The sequence below is a fragment of the Mustela lutreola genome, chromosome 9 (assembly GCF_030435805.1).
Source record: "Mustela lutreola isolate mMusLut2 chromosome 9, mMusLut2.pri, whole genome shotgun sequence".
NCBI classification, from domain to species: Eukaryota; Metazoa; Chordata; class Mammalia; order Carnivora; family Mustelidae; genus Mustela; species Mustela lutreola.
Genome location: NC_081298.1, coordinates 22,252,272 through 22,273,733, shown reverse-complemented (window position 1 = coordinate 22,273,733; position 21,462 = coordinate 22,252,272). Strand labels below are relative to the sequence as shown.

Genomic DNA, 21,462 nt, shown 5'->3' with positions numbered 1-21,462 from the left:
GGCAAGGCAGGGACACCAGTGGTCACCAGTTAAAACTAGCAGACGTGAGACAGCGACACACGTGAGGCATGGAGGAGGTGGACAGCTGTGGGTCCTCATGCAAGGCACTGACCCCACCTGCTGCAGGCCATCGACGGGGCTGGGATGGGGCAGTGGCTGCATGGGAGCCCGCCAGACCCTTTCCCACCTGTCTTCTGCAGACACAGTGGTCCTAGGGCATGGGGCAAGGCGAGTGGCTATTGTTGGCCTGTTATGGATGAGAGAAACTGAGGCCCAGGAGCCTAAGTGGTACAGTGAGTACAGAGCCAGTGCTCAGAAGCAGGTAGCAAGTGCTGACGGATCTCCTGTTCTGAGGACAGGCTTATCGTCTCAGGTGGGGGGCTCTGTGCTGCCAGACTTCCCGGAGGAAGGCACTGTAAGCCCCCTCTGTGCTGAGGCCCTGGTGTAGGTCCTCAGACCATTTCCCATGTAGCTGGGCTGAATGAACATTCTCCTCCGTCTTTTTTGCTTGTTGATAACAATTCTCTGGATGAAAAAAAGAAAAGTTTCAAGTATGAATGTCACACACAATGTCTGATGTCACATCCAGAACTGGGTGTGGAGTAGGAGGGCAAAGAAAGAACAAACAACTCTGGCTTGGGTGGAGTCCGAAAGGTCACACCCAGGAGGGCTTGTGTCTTGTCCTGGCAGCAATCATGCCTGTGTCCAGCCTCACTGCACCCTCCTGGGCAGCTCTGCCCTCTAGAAAGTGCCTCCTTATCATGCAAAATCCGTATCCCCTTTCCTGTCCCCACTCAGGCCCACTCAGGCTATAGTGTGATGACTTGGAGCACGTGGATATGTGACAGTCTCCTAGGTATTGGAAGACAGTAGCCCAGCTTTTCTGAATTACCTGTTTTTTCCAGAACACTATCCCAATCTGTCCAAGCCCTCCCTCATGTTGAACTAGGCGTGATTTGTGGTACACGTGTGTCACAGCCCGTCTGTGGAACATCTCTGACAGACAGCACTCATCAGTCACCGCATTCTCCATCAGTCAGTCCCAGCCTTCTTGGGCGGTGCTCCCCATGGCAGTGCTCCCGGCGACTCCGCCCAGCAAAGCAGGCACTTTCTCGCCACTTTGGCATTCTCCTTCGAGTTTCCTCAGCACAAGGACTTACTCATCCCGGATCCTTCTGCCTGCCCAGGACCCAGTGTGTGGCTTCCCCGTGGGAAAATAGGCATTTGTCACCATGGGATGGATTTGGGCCTTCTGCCCATGCGGATTGCCGCCTGCTCGTCGGGCTCCAGCTGGGCAGTGCCCCTTGTCCAGAGTTGCCAGCACGACCCACAGTGTCATCTTGAGTTCAGTGGGGGCTGCCCACCCCCAACTCCCCCCCCCCCCCCCATGTCTTGTACCTTTTCTGTCAGGGCAACCTCGGACATGTCTGTGGTCAGCAGGAGGTGCCAAGGTATTTTCCCACATGTGCTGCTTTCTTATATAATGGTCTAACTCTTGAGGACCAGGCCCTCTCCCCTCTTCTGTCCCTGTCCTGGGGCCTGGCACCAAGGCAGGCGGCGTTGCCAGTGCTGACCTGACCTGAACCCAAGGTTTTCCCCATTCAGTTCCGTCCTGTTTTTTTCATCCCATCTCTCAGCTGCCCGGGCTTCTTGGCTCCTGATCCGGTCATCCGATACACCACCTGTCACTCCAGGCACAGTGAATGAGCCCGTTAGCACCTTCTTTCTATTCTGGGATCCTCTCGGTCATTCAGAATGATGAAAGAGGCCAGCAATTCTGGTGCATGGGGCCTGCCAGTGTGTCTGCCTCTGAACACAGGGGCCTGTAACAGCTTATAAAAAGCCAGGCTTTTGTGACCCATCCCCAGGGGTTGATGTCAGCCCTCCAGAAGCAAGGGTGGGGTTTTTTTGGTTGTTTTGTTTTGTTTTGTTTTGTTTTTGACAGAGATCATAGGCAGAGAGGCAGGCTAAGGGTCGGGGGGTGGGGGAGGCAGGGGGCTCCCCGCTGAGCAGAGAGCCCGACGCGGGGTCCGATCCCAGGACCATGACCTGAGCCGAAGGCAGAAGCCTCAACCCACTGAGCCACCCAGGCACCCCAGCAAGGGTGGTTTTTAAAGGCTTTTTCTAAGTTGTATTTCCCAGACTGGGCCTCTGAGACCTTGGAAAGGCAGAAGTGAAGTCTATATGCTAGAGCCAGTATTTGAAAAACCAAATCTTGGATTCCCCCCAACAACTCTCCACCAGGCCAGACAAGGGGCTCTACACATCAGCTTTTTACACGGACTGGAGCCACAGCATCCCGAAACCCTGGATATCATCTAGTGGTTATAACTCTGACATACAATGAGAAGTTGTGATTCAGTAACAGCTTGGAAGCTGGCATCTCTTTAAAGCTCCGACTCCCAGGAGTGGTGGTAATAGGTGTCCTGGGGGGTAGGGCAGGGGCCCCTGAGCAGAGCTGCTGGCAAAGCACACTCTGCCGGCAGGTCTCGGAGGATAAATAAGATAACAAGACGATGTTTGTGGCAGATTCCAACACAGAATGGAAAGGTGGGAGGCGCCTGGCTGGCCCAGTTGGTAAAGCGTGATCTTGAATTTGTTAAGTTCAAGCCCCACATTGAGTATAGAGCTTACTTAAAAATAAAATCTTAAAGAAAAAGAGAATGGGGGAGGAGTGAATGTTGCCTGACAGGCTGCTTACTGGACACTGTTACAGTAATGGTAGAAATGGATTTCGAGAGCAGCATGCTATTTGGGGTCCCCTAGTTAGGGGATGGAGGAGGTAGGACTGCCTCCCTGAAGGCCTGGATCTGGTGATCTCCAGGCCTGGAACCTGAAGGCATCTTCCTTTCTTGTGTCTGGGGAAGAGGGGACATGCCCACACTCAGAGCCCCAGGCAGCAGTCCCTGCTTTGCCACTTGATCCTCAGAAAGCACATGTGCCCTTCTGATCCTCAGTTTCCTCCTTTGTACTGTGAGGAGGTTGAAGTCATGTGATGGGTTTCAGGGTACTGTGTGGGAATTCCATATGGAGAAAAAAAGGGAAGTGGCAGGTTCCCCTGGGCGCCCTCAGAACCTGGTTTGAAAGTTACTGGCAATATTATCTCCTAGGACCCTGAAATTTGGAGCCATCACCCCTTTAACCAGCTGTGTGACTTGGGAGAGGTAGCCTCACCTCTCTGGGCTTTACATTGAAGCTGTAGTGAGAGCCAAGCTAGGGAAATCCTGGGCAACTGGGGAACCCATGTCAAGGGTTCTGGTGTTTCTGGTGAGAGGGCCAGAGTGTCTGGGACCACACACCTGGAGGAGAACGCCTGAGGAAGGGCAGCGGGCAGTAGTGGTCACAGATGGGGGTAGGGGCCGCCATTTCCTTCCATGTGCTATGGTCCTGGTCTGGGGGGCACCAGGCTTCTGCCCCCATGGCCAGCATAGCCAGAGGCTGCCGCCTTCAAACTTACCAGGAAATCATCAAACCCTGCTTGAGGACCCCAGGAGCGGAAGCCTGTCTATGTCCTGTCTGGGGAACTGGCCTGGCCAAGATCGCAGTCAGGCCCTGCCGGGTGGCACCAAACTCCAGCCATGGGCCGTGTGGTGTAGTAGGAACTACAGGCACTGGCCCTGGAATCAGAAAGGCTGAGATCAGATCCAGGCTTTTCCACCTACTGACTGTGCGACCTTGCGTTACTCCCTTCTCTCTGAGCTTCCCTTTCTTCCTCTTTGACACAGGAATGCTAGGCCCGGTAGAGAGGTGGTGACCTGAAAGGAGCTTGGCCAGCCCATGGCCTCCCTCAGCCAGGGGAGATGCCCTAGAGCTTGTGAAGTCTCCGGACCCACAGCTTCCTGTCCTGGAGACCCAGCTGACCTGCACTCTGGGTCCGTCTGGCGGGCGTTGCTTAACCCTTCCTCTAGCCCCTCTGGCCTGAGCATGTCAGGACAGAACGCTCGCACAGCACAGCGCTTCTAAGGAGCAGGAGCAGCTGTCGCGGAGGGGGCTGGGGGTGTAACCAAGCGGGTCCCACTCAGGCAGCTGCTCCAGGCCCATGAAGGAGGGGTTGGCCATCTGCACTCCAGACCCTGTCGTAGGTGCCAAGAACCTGAAACCAGACCCGGCCTGCTAACCAAGAGGGACTTTCTTTGCTTTCACCCAGCCAGACCTGAGACACCACCAGAAGTACCTCCTGGCTGCCTTAATTTCAAGGTTCCCAAGGTTGTCCTGCCTTTCCACGGGGGGAAGCTCTTACAGACAGCCTTCCTGGGAGCGGGGGTAGTGGGGGCTAGAACTCCAGAAAAAGCAAGGAGGTCTGAGGACCACTGCTCCAGCAGTCACAGATCTGAGCTGAACTCATTCTGTTTAAAAATATGGGGGTTTTGGGCCGCCTGGGTGGCTCTCAGTCAGTTAAGTCGCTGCCTTCGGTTCAGGTCATGATCCCAGGGTCCTGGGATTGAGTCCCACATCGGGCGCCTTGCTCGGCAGGGAGCCTGCTTCTCTTTCCACCTCTGCCTGCCACTCTGCCTGCTTATGTGCACACGCACTCTCTCTCTCTGACAAATAATAAATAAATAAATAAATAAATAAAATCTTTTTTAAAAAGGCAGGATGTATGACATCCTTGTCTTTAAAAAAATTATATATTTTTAAATATATATATATATATATATATATGGGGGTTTTACTATTTTTTTTTTAAGATTTTATTTATTTATTTGTCAGAGAGAGAGCAAGAACGAGCACAGGCAGAGTGGTAGGCAGAGTCAGAGGGAGAAGCAGGCTCCCTGCGGAGCAAGGAGCCCAATGTGGGACTCAATCCCAGGACGCTGGGATCATGACCTGGGCCGAAGGCAGCTGCTTAACCAACTGAGCCACCCAGATGTCCCTATTATTTTTTTTTTAAGATTTTATTTATTTATTTGAGAGAGAGACAGTGAGAGAGAGCATGAGCGAGGAGAAGGTCAGAGGGAGAAGCAGACTCCCCATGGAGCTGAGATCCTGATGCGGGACTCTATCCCATGACTCCAGGATCATGACCTGAGCTGAAGGCAGTCGTCCAACCAACTGAGCCACCCAGGCGGCCCAGTTTTACTATTTCTTAAAGTCCAGATTTCTGACTTCTGTCACCCAGGTCGCTGTGGACCAGAGAGGTTAGATAGTCTCCTATAGACATTTGAACTTGTGACCCCCATTCAAGGTCAGTCTGCTTAGTTTACAGCTGGGAAACAAAGGCTCAGGAAGGATCAGGCCCTGTAGAAAGTACTCTGCCCACCATGTCTGGTGTTGAGTTTAGAACCTGGCACCTTGGCCTCACAGAGCACAGCTTTTCTACACTGCCACTCCTCAAAGTGAAAAGCCTGCTCCCTCATCTATAAAACATCAGTGACAATTATCTCCCCTCCCAGGCCTGTGTCTGGAATAAGGTAGCACCTGGCCAGGACTCATTCAGTAATGATTCTTTTAAATCTGAACTTGTGATACGCCTTGCCTGGAAAATGTTCCTGGAAGCACTGCTTGCTTTTCTCTCTCTGCCAGCTTTTAGGAGTGGTTATTTTCAAACAGTTTCTGGTACCCATTCCTTAGGGTTTATTGAGGTCTCATTTCCATAGCCTTGTTGCCCAACCTCAGGCAGTGTTGCTCAAGGCTTAACCTCCCACCAGACTGTGTTCCCTGTAGTGTGCGCGCGCCTGTGTGTGTGTTTTTTGGGGAATGACCTAAAAAGAGCTCAAAGCCCTGGGCGTTGGATTCCAACTCAGACTTGAGTAGATCATTCTGCTTCCTTGAGCCTCAGTTTACCCATCCGTCAAATAGGAGGTTGTTCATTTATTCAGTAAATATTTAAAGCACCCAGCCATGTATTGGCCTGGTGCTGGGAGAGCATCGTAATTATACAAGATATTTAGGTCTCCACGCTCAGGAACCTGTATTAGATATTCAGGATCCCTTTCGGGTAGGAGGGAGAAGATAAGTATAAACCAGTAAGTTGATTAATGCACGAATGAAACAATCAGGGTCTTCAAAGAGTAACAGCTTTAGACAGGGTGGTCAGAGAGGTCCTCTTGAGGACCCAACTCCTGAGCAGAGTCAGATCAGGGTAGGAAGGAGCAGACATACAGAGGTGAGGGTGGGGGTCATTTCACAGGTTCAGCGGCCCTGAGGTGGGCACATGCTCAGAATGTTTGAGAACAGCAAAGAGGCTAGTGCAGCTGGAACAGAATGAGCAAGGGGAAGGTATAGGAACCAAGTGTGGAAATGGGGGGCGGGGGGAAGGGGCCAGTTCTCACTCTAGGCCAAAGTAAGTGGTGTGCTTTTTATTCTTCACGGACTGGGGAGACTTTGAAGGCTCTAGAAAGGGAAGGAAGTAGTCCGTTTTTTTGTTTTTTGGTTTTTAAATTTTTTAATTTATTTGACACAGAGATCACAAACAGGCAGAGAGGCAGGCAGAGAGAGAGGGAGAAGCAGGCTCCCCACTGAACAGAGAGCCCTATGTGGGGCTCGATCCCAGGACGCTGGTATCATGACCTGAGCCAAAGGCAGAGGCTTTAACCCACTGAGCCACCCAGGTGCCCCTCCATTTTGTACTTTTTTTTTTTTTTTTTTTAAGATTTTATTTATTTGATTGGGACGCCTGGGTGGCTCAGTGGGTTAGGCCGCTGCCTTCGGCTCAGGTCATGATCCCAGGGTCCTGGGATCGAGTCCCGCATCGGGCTCTCTGCTCAGCAGGGAGCCTGCTTCCTCCTCTCTCTCTCTGCCTGCCTCTCTGCCTACATGTAATCTCTCTCTGTCAAATAAATAAACAAAATCTTTAAAAAAAAAAAAAGATTTTATTTATTTGACAGACAAAGATCACAAGTAGGCAGAGAAGCAGGCAGAGAGAGAGGAGGAAACAGGCTCCCTGCTGAGCAGAGAGCCCGATGCGGGGCTCCATCCCAGGACCCTGGGATCATGACCTGAGCCGAAGGCAGAGGCTTTAACCCACTGAGCTACCCAGGTGCCCCACCATTTTGTATTTTTATTTTAAAACATTTTGTATTTTGTATTTTAAAACAAACTCTTCAAGCTGCTGTTGGGAGAGTGTTCATGGGTGGGTGGTTGGGCCACTGACAAAGCAGAAAGGCCAGAGGCCAGCAAGTGGCAGCCTAGACCAGGCTGGCGGGGAGAGAGAGAAGCCAGTCTCTATAAAATGTGCTTTGGTAGAGGGGGGCGGATTCCCAGGCTTCTGGAGTGTGTAAAAGAGTGCATGAGGTCACTGCTCTCTGAGAAGGCCATTGTGGGAAAAGAAAGGATTCAGATTAATTCTGGACACTCTCAGCCTGGGGATGGCCTTGGAACTTCACATGGAGCTGCCCGGTGCACTGGGCTGTTAAGATAGTAGGCGATCCATGCCCCTAGCAGCTGGCAGGTAGCCCCTCTCCTGCAGGTCAGTTGGGAGGGACTTCATGAAGGATTCTCAGGGCAGGAGGAAGATGCCTCTGTTCTTGTGGCCCACACAGCCCTCAGGCCTCCTTGCCGTGGTCCCTGTCTTCCCTTCCCCAGTGTTGTTTCCTCTGTCCTACTTGGCCAAGCCATGTCCTGTCCTGCTCCTTTGCTCACAGAGGATCCCTTCACGTTAAAACTCCTCCATTTCTTGCCACTGGGTGACTGGGGTCCCCGGGAGGTCTCCAGAAGATGATCGCTCTCTCTTTGATCCAGAAACCACGGTAACAGTAGTTGCAGTGGCCCAGCCCATGATTCTAAATTTTAGTACATGTGCTGCCGCGAGCACCCAGCCCAGGATGCTAAAGCATCCTGTCATCTCTTTGGCTCCTCCTCAGGGCGTATTGGGTATCACACCCCATTTTCTGGGTGAAATGATCCATGTGCCCAAGGCTGCTGCCTCCACACGACCGTCACCCAGTTAGTGCAGTGGGTGGGGGCATACGATATTAGCCAGCCTTCAGGCAGCCCGGGTTTAAGCCCCAGCCCCAACACTGCCTCTCTAGGAGGTGAGCTGGGGCGTCGTTCCCCCACCGAGCCTCATCTGTAAAATGGGGCAGTGACAGACCAATTTCGAATGCACCCATTTTGAGGATTCAGTTGGCTGGAGCGCAGTGCATTCTGGGATTAGTTACATTCATGAAGTCTGACAAATACTTAATTAGGGAACGAGGACTGAACCATGGCTCCTGGGGGAAATCGAGGCCCTGCAGGATTCTGGTCTCATTTCCACCAACCAATCAATACATAACCTTGTTTTCTGCGTCTTTCTGTTTAAAAATAATATACTGATGATTTATTAACGCTAAATTGGCCAATAGTGCTATAACTCGCGCCTGAACAAGGTCTGTCAGATACAGAGTTTCTCCACAGGCGCATCACAGCCTTCTTGTACTCAGCAATGCTGGAAGACACTTCAGTGCTATGGAGGAATCACCAGCAGAAAGAACAAAATGTGAGGAAACATAGCCCTGACTAGGCCAGGAAAATCCTACTTGTTCGCAGGATGAGAGCTGAAACAAGAAGGCCTGGCATCCCCTTGTTCAGGCTCAGCTAGGGAAGTGTGCCCTGGGTGTCGGGCAGTGCCCACAAAAACCCCCGCGAGTGTTGGCTTTGGGGTTACAAACCTGTTACCAAGTAGGTGAATTCACAGGTACGGTCACAGGTACTGACCGCAGATGAAGTGCTGCCTCGGGCCTGGCCCAGTCGGTGCTTGACGAGGGCCACTGTCCACACTGGAACATCACGAGCTGGAGTGCATCCGGGTTTCCGGACAGGACTCCAAGGGGGGTGGCCGGGGCTCCCTGAGCTCTGTTGCTTTGTCTTCCCCAGTGTGCTGCCTTTGTGACCTCTTGGCTCCTACGGACTTGGGCTTCTGAGGCAGGTGTCGATTCTGGAGGCCCTAAAGGCCTTCACTGAAGGGTTTGTTCCAAGTCCATGGGGTGGGTTGTAGCATCATTGAAAGGTTTCAAACTAAGCCGTGACGTGGTCGGATTTCTCCAATGGCTGGCCAAGGTGGAGGAGAGACCGGAAAGACAGGACAGGAGGTTGGGGGCCAGGGAGGAGCAGGCCGGTGGTCTAGGGAAGGCTGGTTCTAGGTCAAGGGGACCAGGAATGGATGGGAGAGGCAGTTAGGAAGCACCTGGTTGCAGGGAGTGGTAGAGGATTCCCAGGACAACGCTGGGGGAAGATGCGTTCCCGGGCACTCTCGCTGGAGTTTGACATCAAAGTGTGACGTTGCCAGCTCTGAAGGCATAGGGAGGGAGGTGGCCCCAGACTGACCTGGTGGGAAGGTGGGGGGATGTGAACTGTTGGCAGGAATGTGGCTCTGAGCGGTCAGTCTGTCCCTGATCCTGACCTAGCTGCTCGGAATTCCCTCCCAACTGCCCCTCTTGCAGGGGAGGAAATGGAAGAAGGGAGGCCTTTGAGGCTGGTAGATGGAAGCCTTGAGCTGGTTTTCCCCCAGCACAAATGTGTCGTTTGACAGGTTGCTCACTGGTGAGAGAGGGAAGGGGAGCTTACAGGCCCTCAGTCCTTCCTGGGACAAGAAACCTGGCAGGAAGGGCAGAGGGAGGAGGCAGCTCTGGCTCTGTGGTCAGCTCTCTGTTAACGTGGGGCTGTCGGGGGCCCCCTGCATCCGTGCCTCTTCAGGAGTCTAGGCCTGTGCTGCAGCTCCCCTGCCAAGCTTGGGCCTCTGGTTGCCAGCAGCAGGAGGGCAGCACTGGGCTCTAAGGCCCTCACAGGGGCCTACCTGCCTAGGGTTGTTGCATCTCTATCTCTTGGAAGATGGAGTCACAGCCATTCTACTGAGTGCCGAAAGCTCTGGTCATCTTGTTACATGTTGATGTTTTTAAAAAAAAAAAAAAAAAAAAAGAAGAAATAAATTCATTCTAACCTGATAAGAGTTTGCTGGATAAGATCTTGAAGCAGAGGCAGAAATGAGACAAAGGGAGCTTCTACTTAGAAGCAGCAAGGACTTGTGCGCTGTGGGGCAGGGAGGCTGGGCTGGATGTCTGGGGCCGGGGGCAGACTGCATGGAGGAGGCCTTGCACAACCGGCTCCTGTCTGAGCCTGGGCTTGCTGGACTGGCGGAGCCGAGATGGGGGCAGGGAAGCATGCAGCCCCCCGGGGCGGTGGCTCAGTCTGTGCACTGCTGTGGCTCAGCTGGAGGTGTGTTCACTCTCCAGCTTCCTGGGCAAATCTGAAAGTTTTCCAGAGTAAACAGACAAAAAAGCTGGACCCACATGCTATGATATTACATATCGTGGCACGTAGAATGTCTCCCCCGGGCAGGGAGGGCTGCGGTCCCATCCTGGAGGACGCAGTGCTGGCTAGGTCCAACACCTTGGGTCTCTGGGCCACTTGCCCCCCTTCTAAAATTTAATTGGCATATGATGATTGTGCACCCTCTGGGCTGGGCCCTGGGCTGGTGACACCCATGGCACACACGCTCAGTCAGGGGCACAACCACAACCCTGAGTGCTCCAGCTGACCTACAGAGAAAGGAGAGGAATACTGCCTGGGCCAGCAAGAGCTTGCAGTGGAGGGACTGGCCAAAGGACCTGCAAAGGCATCCGGAGAGGCCAAGTGCATGCGCAAAGGCTTGGGTGCATGCAGAGTGTGGTGTGTTTGGGAAAGCGTACATTTGCTTCTCTGAAGCTGGGAGGGCAGGAGATGAAGCTGCAGAGATGGGTGGTCAGTCGGGACCGGGCTTTGGAAAGGGCTCCCAATTGGGGAGGAGACAAAAAGCTTACACGCTCCAGTGTTGGGAGTCTTCACTAAAGCTAAATCCTCTTGACTTGGGACAACTAAAGGGTTTTTATAGCAGGGCTGAGGTTCATTTTCTCATTCAACAGATATTATTGAGAGCTTTCTGGAAAGCTTGAGGTAGTACCCTGGGCCTGGGATATGACCTGCTGTGCCAAGACAGACAGAGTTCCCCCAACAGCCCCAAGCCTATAACCATCAACAAGTACATGCCTAAGTGATCGGATGACAAATGTGATAGGTGTCGTGATTGGGATGCTGGCTGATCTGCGAGTAGAGGGCAGTCAGAGGAGACCTCTCTGAAGGAGGCACATTGGAAACGGGAGGAGTGGGGACTTCCCAGGTAGAAGGAGCAGCGTGTGTAATAGCCCCACGGCGGGAAGATGGGCAGTGGGGGCAGGGAACACAGAATGGCCAGAGTGTCACGTGGGAAGGGTCAAGGGCAGTCGTGGGCCTGCTTTTCATCCCCTTGCCCTAGAGAAAGACAGTGCTCAGAGCTGAGGGACACCTGCCACCCAGAGAGCCCCCCAAGGCACTGAAATCCTCCGTTAGTCACACCACTTATCTGACTGTGACCTCTGCCCCAGGAGACATAGCAAATCCAAGAGAAGTTCACCTTTCCTCTTCTCGTATCTGGCCATGTGGCCTGGCCCCTTGCTAGTTCACTTTTCCTCTGAGGGTATGTCAGCAGGACTTTGGACCTAGACAACCCTGAGCGAGAGGCTGGAGGGTCAGTCCTCTGTCCAAGCTCCTGACTGTGGGCACCCCACCAGCCCCTGGCAGGGATGCCTCTTCCACACGCACATACTAATGACAGCACCACGCCACAGATGGGGACAAGGACCATGACAGGTCCCACAGCCTCAGCCAGGCTTAGAACGCAGTTCTTGCTCTGCTGGGCGCTGTTGGCCATTGGCTTCAGTGAGCTGCTCTTAAGGTCCAGCTCTTTCAGGAAAACTTCCCTGGGGTTGGTCAGAGAACCAGCCCAGCCTGTCCAACCAGTGACCCAGTGGCGGCTCACCACTGCCCACCCCCAACTCCAGGTCTAGCTCACTCTGTACCAGAAACTAGTAGGAGCCATGCCAGCCCGGGGCCTGAGCCTTACTTTTTATGATGTAGCCTGTATAATCCATCCCTGTGGCCACCAAGTTAGTGAACTCAGGCTTGTCTGGTTCCCTATTGCCTTCTGTCTTCTGGCTCCTTCCCACTAAAGCAATGACTCGCAAATGGTAGAATTTCAAGCAGTGGAGAGAAGGGATTCAGAGCAGGAACCCCCTACCCTTGAATGAAAATGAGTGGGAAAACGCTTTTGAGTTAGGAAGGGGCCGTGTGAATATGGTGTATTACATGGGTTAGATCCCCGCCCCGCCCACTGAACAGAGGAGGGTATTGGAGAGCCCAGAGTAGGCCAGGACTTCCATGAGTCATTGCCAGGGCCTAGAAGACAGGCCTCTGCCTTTAGGCTTTTCTCCCTCCAGCAGTGGGAGCTCAGCTTGGGCATGCCCTCCGCAGGCAGACACCTGCAGCCCCCTCCTAGCAGGGAGGGACCTAAAGCCAGAGCAGCAGAGTGAGGGAGGCTGTGCAGCTGAACAGATGGGGGGGTGCCACTTACTATCAGCAGCTCTAGGCAAGTTTGTGAACCTCACATGCCCCACCTGTAAAGTGGGCACAATCCTATCCCCACCTCAGCGTCACTGTGAGGTTTAAATTACAAAGCCATAAAGCTGCTGAGTACAGCTCAGTGAATGACCCAGCTTGGGGCCTTGAGCCCGTGCCTATGGCCAGCTGCACACAGGAGTCCCTCTTCCCCGAGCAGGCCCGTCCCTTCTCTCGCAGGGCAGTATGTGGAAGGATCATGCTCCTGCTGGCCACAGCCCCGCCTCCTGCCTGCCCTGCTGCCTGTCTCCTTCTGCCCATGGGCTGCCCTTCTCAGGCTGGTAGGGAGAGACTCGGGGTGTCTGTCTGGAGGGATCCCTGAGGTTTTTGCAAGGCTACAGCAGGACTGGGAAATTCTGAGCAGAGTGGGAACTGAGTGCTCCTAGCTCAGAGCTCCCAGAACCCTTTGTCACCTCCAGACCCAGGCATGAGGCCCAGCTCCTGGCTCCCAGGCTCTTCCACTGTGGCCCCTATTACTGTTCAAGGACTCATTTCACAGCCCATTCTCTGCTGAGGCTCCTAGTTTTCCTGGAGTCTGTATAGCGCCTGACCTAACACGTGTCTGCCAGATGAACCGACAGATAGAAGGGCTCTTTAAATTAAATTTTGTATTTTTAGATGATTGCCATTTACAGTGTTGTAAGAAATAGTACAGAGGATGCTATCTGCTCTTTTCCCAGTTTCCCTCGATGGTAAAGTCTTGCACAACTAACAGAACATCATAACCAGAGTATGGACATAGACACCAGCCGGCTGGTCTTACTCAGATTCCACCATTTTCCCGTTACTCACTTCGGGTCCAGTGCTGTGCGGGTTCGTGTGTCCGCCACCTGTCCCACTTCTTCGCACACGGAGGGTCCTTGTCACCCTTTTATAGCCACACTCCTCTCCCTCCCAGCCTGTGCATCACCCTCTCCCCTTCATCTCCCTGTCAACCACTGACCTGTTTCCCCTCTCTGTCATCAGGCCATTTCAAGAATGCTTTATAAATGAAGCAGTTCGGTAGATACCTTTTTGAGATTGCTTTTTTCACTTGGCGTAATTCACTTGCGATTCATCCAAGTTGGTGCCTGTACCAGTAGCTGGTTTCTTTTCATTGCTCAGCAGTATTCCACGTTCTGGATATGCCACAGTTAGTTACACCGGTCACTGAAGGGCATCCAGGGTGTTTCTAGTTTGGGGGCCAGGACAAGTAAAGCTGCCATGAACACTCATGAAGGAGTTCTTTGTGAATATGTTCCCATTTCTATGATAAAAAATGCCCAAGAGTACGGTTGCTGGGTGGTGTGATGATTGCATATTTAGTTTTAAAGGAAACTGCCAAAGTGCCCCTCGCTGGCTGCCAATAGAGCCTGTGACTCTTGATCTCCAGGTTATGTATTTGAGCCCGTAAGTAACAGATTACTTAAAAATAAAATCTTTTAAAAAATAAATAAATAAACTGCCAAACCATTTTCCAGGGTGGCGGTACCATTTTGCATTCCCAACAGCAATGTATGAGTAATTCAGTTTCCCCGCATCCTCACCAGCACTTTTTCACTGTTTTGTAATTTAGCCGTTCTGATTAGGGCTGTGTAGTGATTCTCCCAGTGGCGGACGGATTGTGCTGTGCCTTGCCAACACCCCCTGCGGCACCAGGCCTGGTTTTGTGGGTTTCTGCTGGGCCGTCAGCATCATGGTGATCAGTAGCCCCTTGAAGGCAGAGCTTAAAGTCACTCATCTGGCTCCCACTCCCAGCCCAGGTATAGGTTTGTTTTAGTCCTCCTGGAGGAAAGGGCATTTGAAGTTAAGTTGCTGAGAAAAGCTGTCGGATCTGACCCAGGTCTTCGAAGCAAGTAGGGAGTGACGTTTGAATAGCACCTTCTGTTCCAGACAAAAAGCTGAGCATTTAATGAAGCAGGGATGGGCCTTCAGCGTTCTGTGCCCCTGCTGTGGGCCAGCCCCAGACCAGGCTGGAATGAGATTCAGACCCCCAGCTCCCACCCTGGAGGTCCTGGTTCCCTGAAACCTGGTGGAGAATGGGGACTCGGACCAGCACTGGTGGTGGAGTATTGAGGGAGGCGGACTGGTGTGTGAGGTTTTCACGTTACTGGGCGGAAGAGGGGGAAGGGATAGCAAGATGGGAGGATAGGGTTAACTGGGCCTTAAAAGAGGTGTTGGTCTTCGACCAGACAGGGAGGGGGTATCCAAACAGAGGGAAGGTAGAAGAGGAAAAGTCCAGGGGCAGCAGTAGGTCTCTCAGTGAGCTTGAGGAAGCAAGGTTAACATTCCTTAGCATTCCTGTCCTCTACTCTGCAATCACTGCCTCCCCTGGCACTGGACCAGGCTCTGTCACAGCCTGTGGCACCACGAACTTTATCATCTAGCCCAGGCCCCAACTGGAAAATAACCTCTGTATGGGACTATGAGGTGGAGGATGTCTTTGGCCCATGCTGGCATCCCCAGCTAGACGTGGCCTTGGCCTAGCAGGAGGGTGGGCAGGGCCTGTGTCTGTCTTGGTCATTGCTATGTCAGACCCCAATTCTCCTGCTCCAGAAATCCTTCTTAAGGCCAGTCAAGTGGGGCCTCAAACTTGAAAGAGATTCAGGAGGGTTGGGATCTTACCTTCTCCCTACCCTCCTCTCCCATCTGCAGGTTCATCATGCCTAGTGGCGTATAAGAAGACCCCACCACCGGTCCCTCCACGCACCACGTCAAAGCCCTTCATCTCTGTCACGGTCCAGAGCAGTACTGAGTCTGCCCAGGACACCTACCTGGACAGCCAGGACCACAAGAGTGAGGTGACAAGCCAGTCGGGCCTGAGCAACTCGTCGGACAGCCTGGACAGCAGTACCCGACCGCCTAGTGTGACGCGGGGCGGAGTCACCCCAGCCTCGGAGGCCCCTGAGCCACCCCCAAAACATGCAGCTCTGAAGAGTGAACAAGGGACGCTGACCAGCTCCGAATCCCACCCTGAGGCCATCCCCAAAAGGAAACTGTCATCTATAGGAATACAAGTAGGGGTCCCTTTCGCACTCTTGTGTCCTCAGCCCACTCTGTGCACCTGCCTGTGTGTAATTACATCTGGTGGAGGCCCGCTAGGTCTCCGGGGCAAAGTGGTTTGTCTGTATTTTCGGGGGCTTGGCCCTACGTGGCCGGCCAAACCAGATTCCACCCACAGCCACATAGTTCTAACATTTGCCCACTCCCGTTGCGGTCTGCAGCTGTGGGCCTGTGGCCCTGCTCCTCTGATGCGTTGCCCCAGTGAATGTAGTTACACCCAGCCAGCCATCTCCTGTCCACTGTTCACTTGTCCACTGTCTGTCTGTCCACTCCACCCTTTGCCCTGTCAGCCAACGCGTGGGAGGTGGGACTGGCCTAACAGTTCTCTAATCCAAGGTCAGCTCGGGTGCGGAGGCCACAGCCCCGCTTGGCGGCGGGAGCAGCATGGAGCGTAGACGCCGATGGGCCTGGGGCCCGGGACCCAGAGCCCTTGAGCCATGGGGGTTGCTTGAGGGGAACATTACCCAGAGCCCTCTCGGGCCCTGGGGACAGGTAGGTGGCTCGAGGCACCAGGCCCATGTCAAATTGAGAAGTGTGATGCTGGTCCTGATGCCTCCCTCCATGGGAAGGGTATCCAGGCAGATATTTCCCCAGGACCAAGTGGCCAAAGCCAGCAGAACCTCCTGGAAGCCAAACTCACTGTATACCCACAACCGTGGCCCACAGCGGGGCAGGGCACACCAGCTTCCCCTCCACTGCTTCACTGCGCCTTCTGCATGCACCAGACAGCAGTACTCTGTCTTCTGGCAGCCGAGCTGGGGCACCTGGAGCCCTGCTCTGGCCGGATCTGACTAAAGTGGACCACACTCCGGGCAGGGAGGGAGGGAGGACAGCTACAGGGAGTCTTGAGCTTGGGGAAGGCGGACCCCTCAGGGAGGTCAGGTTCGTGTGCGTTGTGGCTTGGGGCTGCAAGGGCTCCCCTGAGCAACCAGATACGGCCAAGTGGATGGCAGAGCGCTAAAATGCCCGAGGAACTTGAGACACGGAGGAGACCAAATGGCTCTGACCAGAGAAGGCTCACTAGCCACTTTCTTGTACTGTCCTGAATTATTTTCCCCCTAAGAGGTAACTCAGGGCTTTAGTTTCCCCACAAATACAGGAACAGAGTTGTCCAGGAGATTAATGGTTTCTGGGATCCTTCATAAGGAGTCCAGTCCCTGCCCTGTGCAACTGCTCCAAGGGGCATTCTTAGGGACATCAGAGTAGCCTAGTCTCTTGGGTCTTGTCACCCAGGGTCATTGTTTGGGCAGCCCCACCCTCTCCTTGGCCAAACCAGAGGCTCCTGTCTTCCGAAGGTCTGAGTTAGGTTCACCGTTGATTCCTTTCATCTAGAAAGTTACATGGGGTTAAGGATCCTAGCTCTTGGATCCATCCAAGGCTTCTCCTCCCTAGGATTAATCCCCTCCCCAGGCCAAACTCTTGTCACAGATCTTTGAGATCCATGACGGTGCACTTCCCACGGACTCTTACTGTAGGAGGAATGCAACCGCATCCCCATGGCGAGGAGCCTGGTGCCTGGCCCTTGCCCCAAAAAGCCTTGTGGCCCCTGCCTTATCTGTGAAGACAAGGGACTGAGAGTCCCCAGTTTCCAAGGATACCCTGACAACCCTCATCCCACCCCTTAGGCCCTAGGTCAGGTTTGGGTTCTCCCTCATTCATGAGCAGTGACGGAAAGGCTGGCCTGCCTGCTTCATGGCCATGCAAATTGGTCCCAGAGAAGAAAGGCAGACTTGGGGCGTGACTGCTGCCGGGTTTCCTTCCACTTTAACAGGAGTGTAGAAAAAGTGCTAGCTAGCTTTTGCACTTGGCCCTGGCCCTGGTCCTGCCTACTGCTCCCCAGGCCCACCCACTGCTGAAAGTAACCTCAGCCATCCGGGCCCAGGGATGGCATCCCAGAGTGTCCTGGAACCTCACCGGCTATCACCTTGGGGTAGCTTCCAAATCCAGAACCGCTGTCCAAGGTCTGTCCCTGATACAGGCGCCTCCAGCCTGCCCTTCAGCTGCAGGGTTGGGGGGAGCGATCTTTGCCTCGAGACAGCCCCCAGCTTTGACTACACCAGATAACGGCTGTGGCTTTGTGTGTGTGTGTGTGTTTTCTTTCTCTCTCGTCGTCCTTCTTTTTTTTTTTCTTCTCTCTGATGCGTGTAAAGGAGAGGACTAGAAGGAACGGTTCCCACCTCTCGGAGGACAACGGACCCAAAGCAATCGATGTGATGGCACCCTCCTCAGAGTAGGGAAAGCCAGTCATCTCCACCCCATCCCACCTCCCGCCCACCTGCCCGCCCGCCTCCGCGCGAATGAGCAGTGCCCGGCTTCACTGGGTCCGGCCTCGGGCCCGCGTGCAGTGTCCGCATGCCTCGTGCCTGTCTGTCCTTCTGCGTCGTCCCACTAATGTGAATTTCAGCAGCAAGTGTGGTGTTTGTTTTTTATTTTTGTCTTTGTCTCCGTGCCGTTGCTGTCGTTGTCCTTCAATAAGGTTGACTGCATTCAGCCAGTGCCAAAAGAGGAGCCCAGTCCCGCTACCAAATTCCAGTCCATCGGGGTTCAGGTAGAGGACGACTGGCGGTAAGTCGCACAGAGGTGGTGGCTGCTTCTCCCCCTCCTCTCCCTCCCTCTGCTCTCATCTCTCCTGCGCCTTCTCCTCCTGCTCTCCCTAACCCACTTCTCCTTGCTGGATTTCTAATAACCAAGCTGGGTTTGGGGTTCGGGCAGTGGCCCAGGCATGGGAAGCTGGGCAGGCAGGCGGGCGGGCCAGTAGTGAGCGCTTGCTCTGCAAGATTAATCAGCCCACGGGCGGGGGGGACGGCGAGGCCAGCAGAGACATGGCCCAGCACCCCAATGTTGGTGGTCTTCCTGGCCCCACTGCAGTAAACAGGCAACCTTATGACCTTGTCCGTGTGTGTGTGTGTGTGTGTGTGTGTGTGTGTGCGCGCGCGTGTGCGCACGCGCGTGTGCGCGGACGGGTGGGGCGAGGGCTGAGCAGAGAATGAGACGGGGGCTGTGGGACCCGCTTCAGGCGCATGGTGAGCAGACGATGCATCCGTTTCTCTGTCTCCCGTGTGTCCGGGTCGGGGTGGCCTCTGGTCTCTGGCCCTCCTGGTGACTCTCACCTCTTCCTGTCCCCACCCCCACTTCACCCCACCCCCCAGAAGCAGCGCCCCCTCTCACAGCATGTCCTCCCGACGGGACACTGACTCAGACACCCAGGATGCCAACGACTCAAGCTGTAAGTCATCTGAGAGGAGCCTCCCGGACTGTACCCCACACCCCAACTCCATCAGCATTGATGCCGGGCCTCGGCAGGCCCCCAAGATTGCCCAGATCAAGCGCAACCTCTCCTATGGAGACAACAGCGACCCAGCCCTAGAGGCGTCCTCGCTGCCCCCACCCGACCCCTGGCTTGAGACCTCCTCCAGCTCCCCGGCAGAGCCAGCGCAGCCAGGAGCCTGCCGCCGGGACGGCTACTGGTTCTTGAAGCTACTTCAGGCAGAAACAGAGCGGCTGGAGGGCTGGTGCTGCCAGATGGACAAGGAGACCAAAGAGAACAACCTCTCTGAAGAAGGTGAGTGCTGCAGGGACGGCCCCTGGGCTGGAGCGAAGGGGGCCTGGCTAATGGCCCCGGTTCCCTTCTCAGAATGGAGGCAAGGCCTAGAGAACGCACTGAGAGCCTTTCCACAGGAACCCGGTGGCCTGTCGGCCGGCCTCAACCCTCCCCGTCCACAGCCACAGGTCTCGGCAGCTGTGCGTTCTGGTATTCGCTTTGCTACTGCGGCTTTTGTCTTTTAAATGGGATTGCCTTGTGTTTCCTCTCAAATTTATCATCAACATGTAGATTTCCTGCTCTGAGAGAGGAGCAGTTAGCTCTGTCACATCTGCCTCCATGTCGGACACCACCATTTGGGGTTAAATAACCACCAGTAGTTCTGGGCACTGTGAGGATGGAAATACCGATCACTGCAGAGCCTGATACCATCCGATGATGATATTTCCTTTCCCACATTTTATCTTTCCTAAAATGAATGACTGCCTCATCTTTTTTACACTTCATTTTCTAAGCTCTAATTTGTTACTTTCTGACACATCCCACCACATCTGCCAGCCTACATCTGTGTTATTTCCCAGATACGCGCACACATCAGATAACCTCATGATTTCATCTTTTTCCCGGTGCCCTCTAGTTCTCTGTTCTCATCTGGCCAGTTCACTCTCTGGGCCTTTTGCCTAGTTGCTGTCTAGAGACTTCCCTTTTTATCACCTGGGCCTGCCCTTGGCCACTGTCCCATGGTGGACACCCCACTTTCCAGACCACATGACCTTCTGCTTTCTTGGCTATAGTCCGTCATTTTGCTGCCACACACCTTCAATTCGAGATAAATTTTTGGAAACTGCGTATCTTTATTTAGACCTCACATGGTTGGGCTGGGTGTAAAGCTGAAAATAATAAATTATGTATATAAATGTATAGGTTTATAGGGGTGTGTGTGTATGTGTGTGTGTGTGTGTGTGTGTGTAAATAACCTATAAATATATATACCTCTTAACACATTATATATATGTGTGTGTGCACACATGTACATACATACACACACACACCTATAAGCATAAAGTTGAAAATCATTTTCCCTCAGAATCTTTAAGGCTATATTGTGTTTAGCTTCTGTTACTTGTACTAAAGAGTTTGATGCATTCTGCTTCTCAGGCCTTTGTGTGTCTTTTATCGATGGAAGCTGTTAGGCTCTTCACTTGACCTCTTTTGTGAAATTCCTCAGTGCCATGCCGAGGACTGGGGCTTTGTTCATGTGCCAGCAGCGGATAGGCCCCTCCTAGGTGGAGACACAGGTCTTTTGTTTCTGAGAAATAGTCTTGCATTAACCTTTGGGTGGTTTTTGTTTTGTTTTTTGTTTTTACAATTTACTTTGAGAGAGAGCCCAAGCAGGGGGATCGGCAGAGTGAGCGGGAGCAGCAGACTCCTCACTGAGCAGGGAGCCCAACATGGCAGCCCGTCCCGGAACCCTGGGATCATGACCTGAGCTAAAGGCAGATGCTTAACCGACTGAGCCACTCAGGTGCCCCACCTTGCATTTACTCTTAAAAATAATTTCCTCACTTGAATTGTTCTCTCTCTCCAAAATTCCCATCACTCAGACGTGGGACCTGTCAGGTGGAGCCTCAGCCTCTGATCTTTTCTTCCTCATATCTATCTTTCAGTTGTCTCTTTCTGGAAGGCTTTCTTTCTCTTTATTTTTTGTCATGCTGTAACAACTTCATTGATCTGTGATTCACATGTCATGAAATTCACCCTTTTAAAGTTCAGTGGCAGTTAGTACACTCACAGTGTTTTAAAACCGTCACTACTAATTTCATTATCATTGCTCCAAAAAGAAACCCTGTAACTATTAGTAGTCCCTCCTCATTGGCTCCTCCTCCTTAGCTCTTAGCAACCACGGATTATGTCTCAGGGGATCTGCTGTTCTGGATACTTATACAAATGGAATCCTACAATATGTGGTCTTTTGTGTCTGCTTTTTTTTTTTTTTTTTTAAGATTTTATTTATTTATTCAACAGAGATCACAAGTAGGCAGAGAGGCAGGCAGAGAGAGAGAGAGGAGGAAGCAGGCTCCCTGCTAAGCAGAGAGCCCGATGTGAGGCTCGATCCCAGGACTCTGGGATCATGAACTGAGCCGAAGGCAGAGGCTTTAAACCACTGAGCCACCCAGGCGCCCCTGTGTCTGCTTCTTTCATTTTGCATGAGGTTCTCAAGGTTCATCCAGGTTGTAGCATCTGTCAGCACTTCCTTATTGCTGAACACTCCTGCACTTTGAGTAGACTTCATTTTATCCATTCATCTGGTGACGGACATTGGTTTGTTTCCATTTTCAGGCTAGTGTCCAGAACACTGCTGTGAACATGTGTGTGTTTATGTGAATGTGTGTTCATTTCTTTTGGACACGTGCCTAGGAGTAGAATGGCTGCATCACAGGGTAACTCTACGTTCAGCGCTGTGAGGAACGTGCCAAACTACTGCCCACAGT

General features: G+C 53.1%; 1 protein-coding gene and 1 long non-coding RNA gene across 6 annotated transcripts in view; one reads left to right on the top strand and one right to left on the bottom strand.

Annotated features, from left to right (window-relative positions):
- The window catches only part of LOC131807735 (uncharacterized), an 84,605-nt gene that overhangs the window by 1,152 nt on the left and 61,991 nt on the right, over positions 1 to 21,462 (bottom strand). The window lies entirely within an intron of this gene.
- DLGAP4 (DLG associated protein 4) overlaps positions 1 to 21,462 on the top strand; it is a 192,912-nt gene that overhangs the window by 147,230 nt on the left and 24,220 nt on the right. For 4 of the 5 annotated variants that reach the window (XM_059133301.1, XM_059133302.1, XM_059133304.1 and 1 more), the window contains 3 exons: positions 15,022 to 15,383; positions 17,906 to 17,994; positions 18,579 to 18,991. In XM_059133301.1, the coding sequence (XP_058989284.1) occupies positions 15,022 to 15,383; positions 17,906 to 17,994; positions 18,579 to 18,991 (864 nt within the window). Of the gene's footprint in view, positions 1 to 15,021; positions 15,384 to 17,579; positions 17,660 to 17,905; positions 17,995 to 18,578; positions 18,992 to 21,462 lie in introns of all 5 variants that reach the window. The other variant, XM_059133303.1, reaches the window with a different exon arrangement.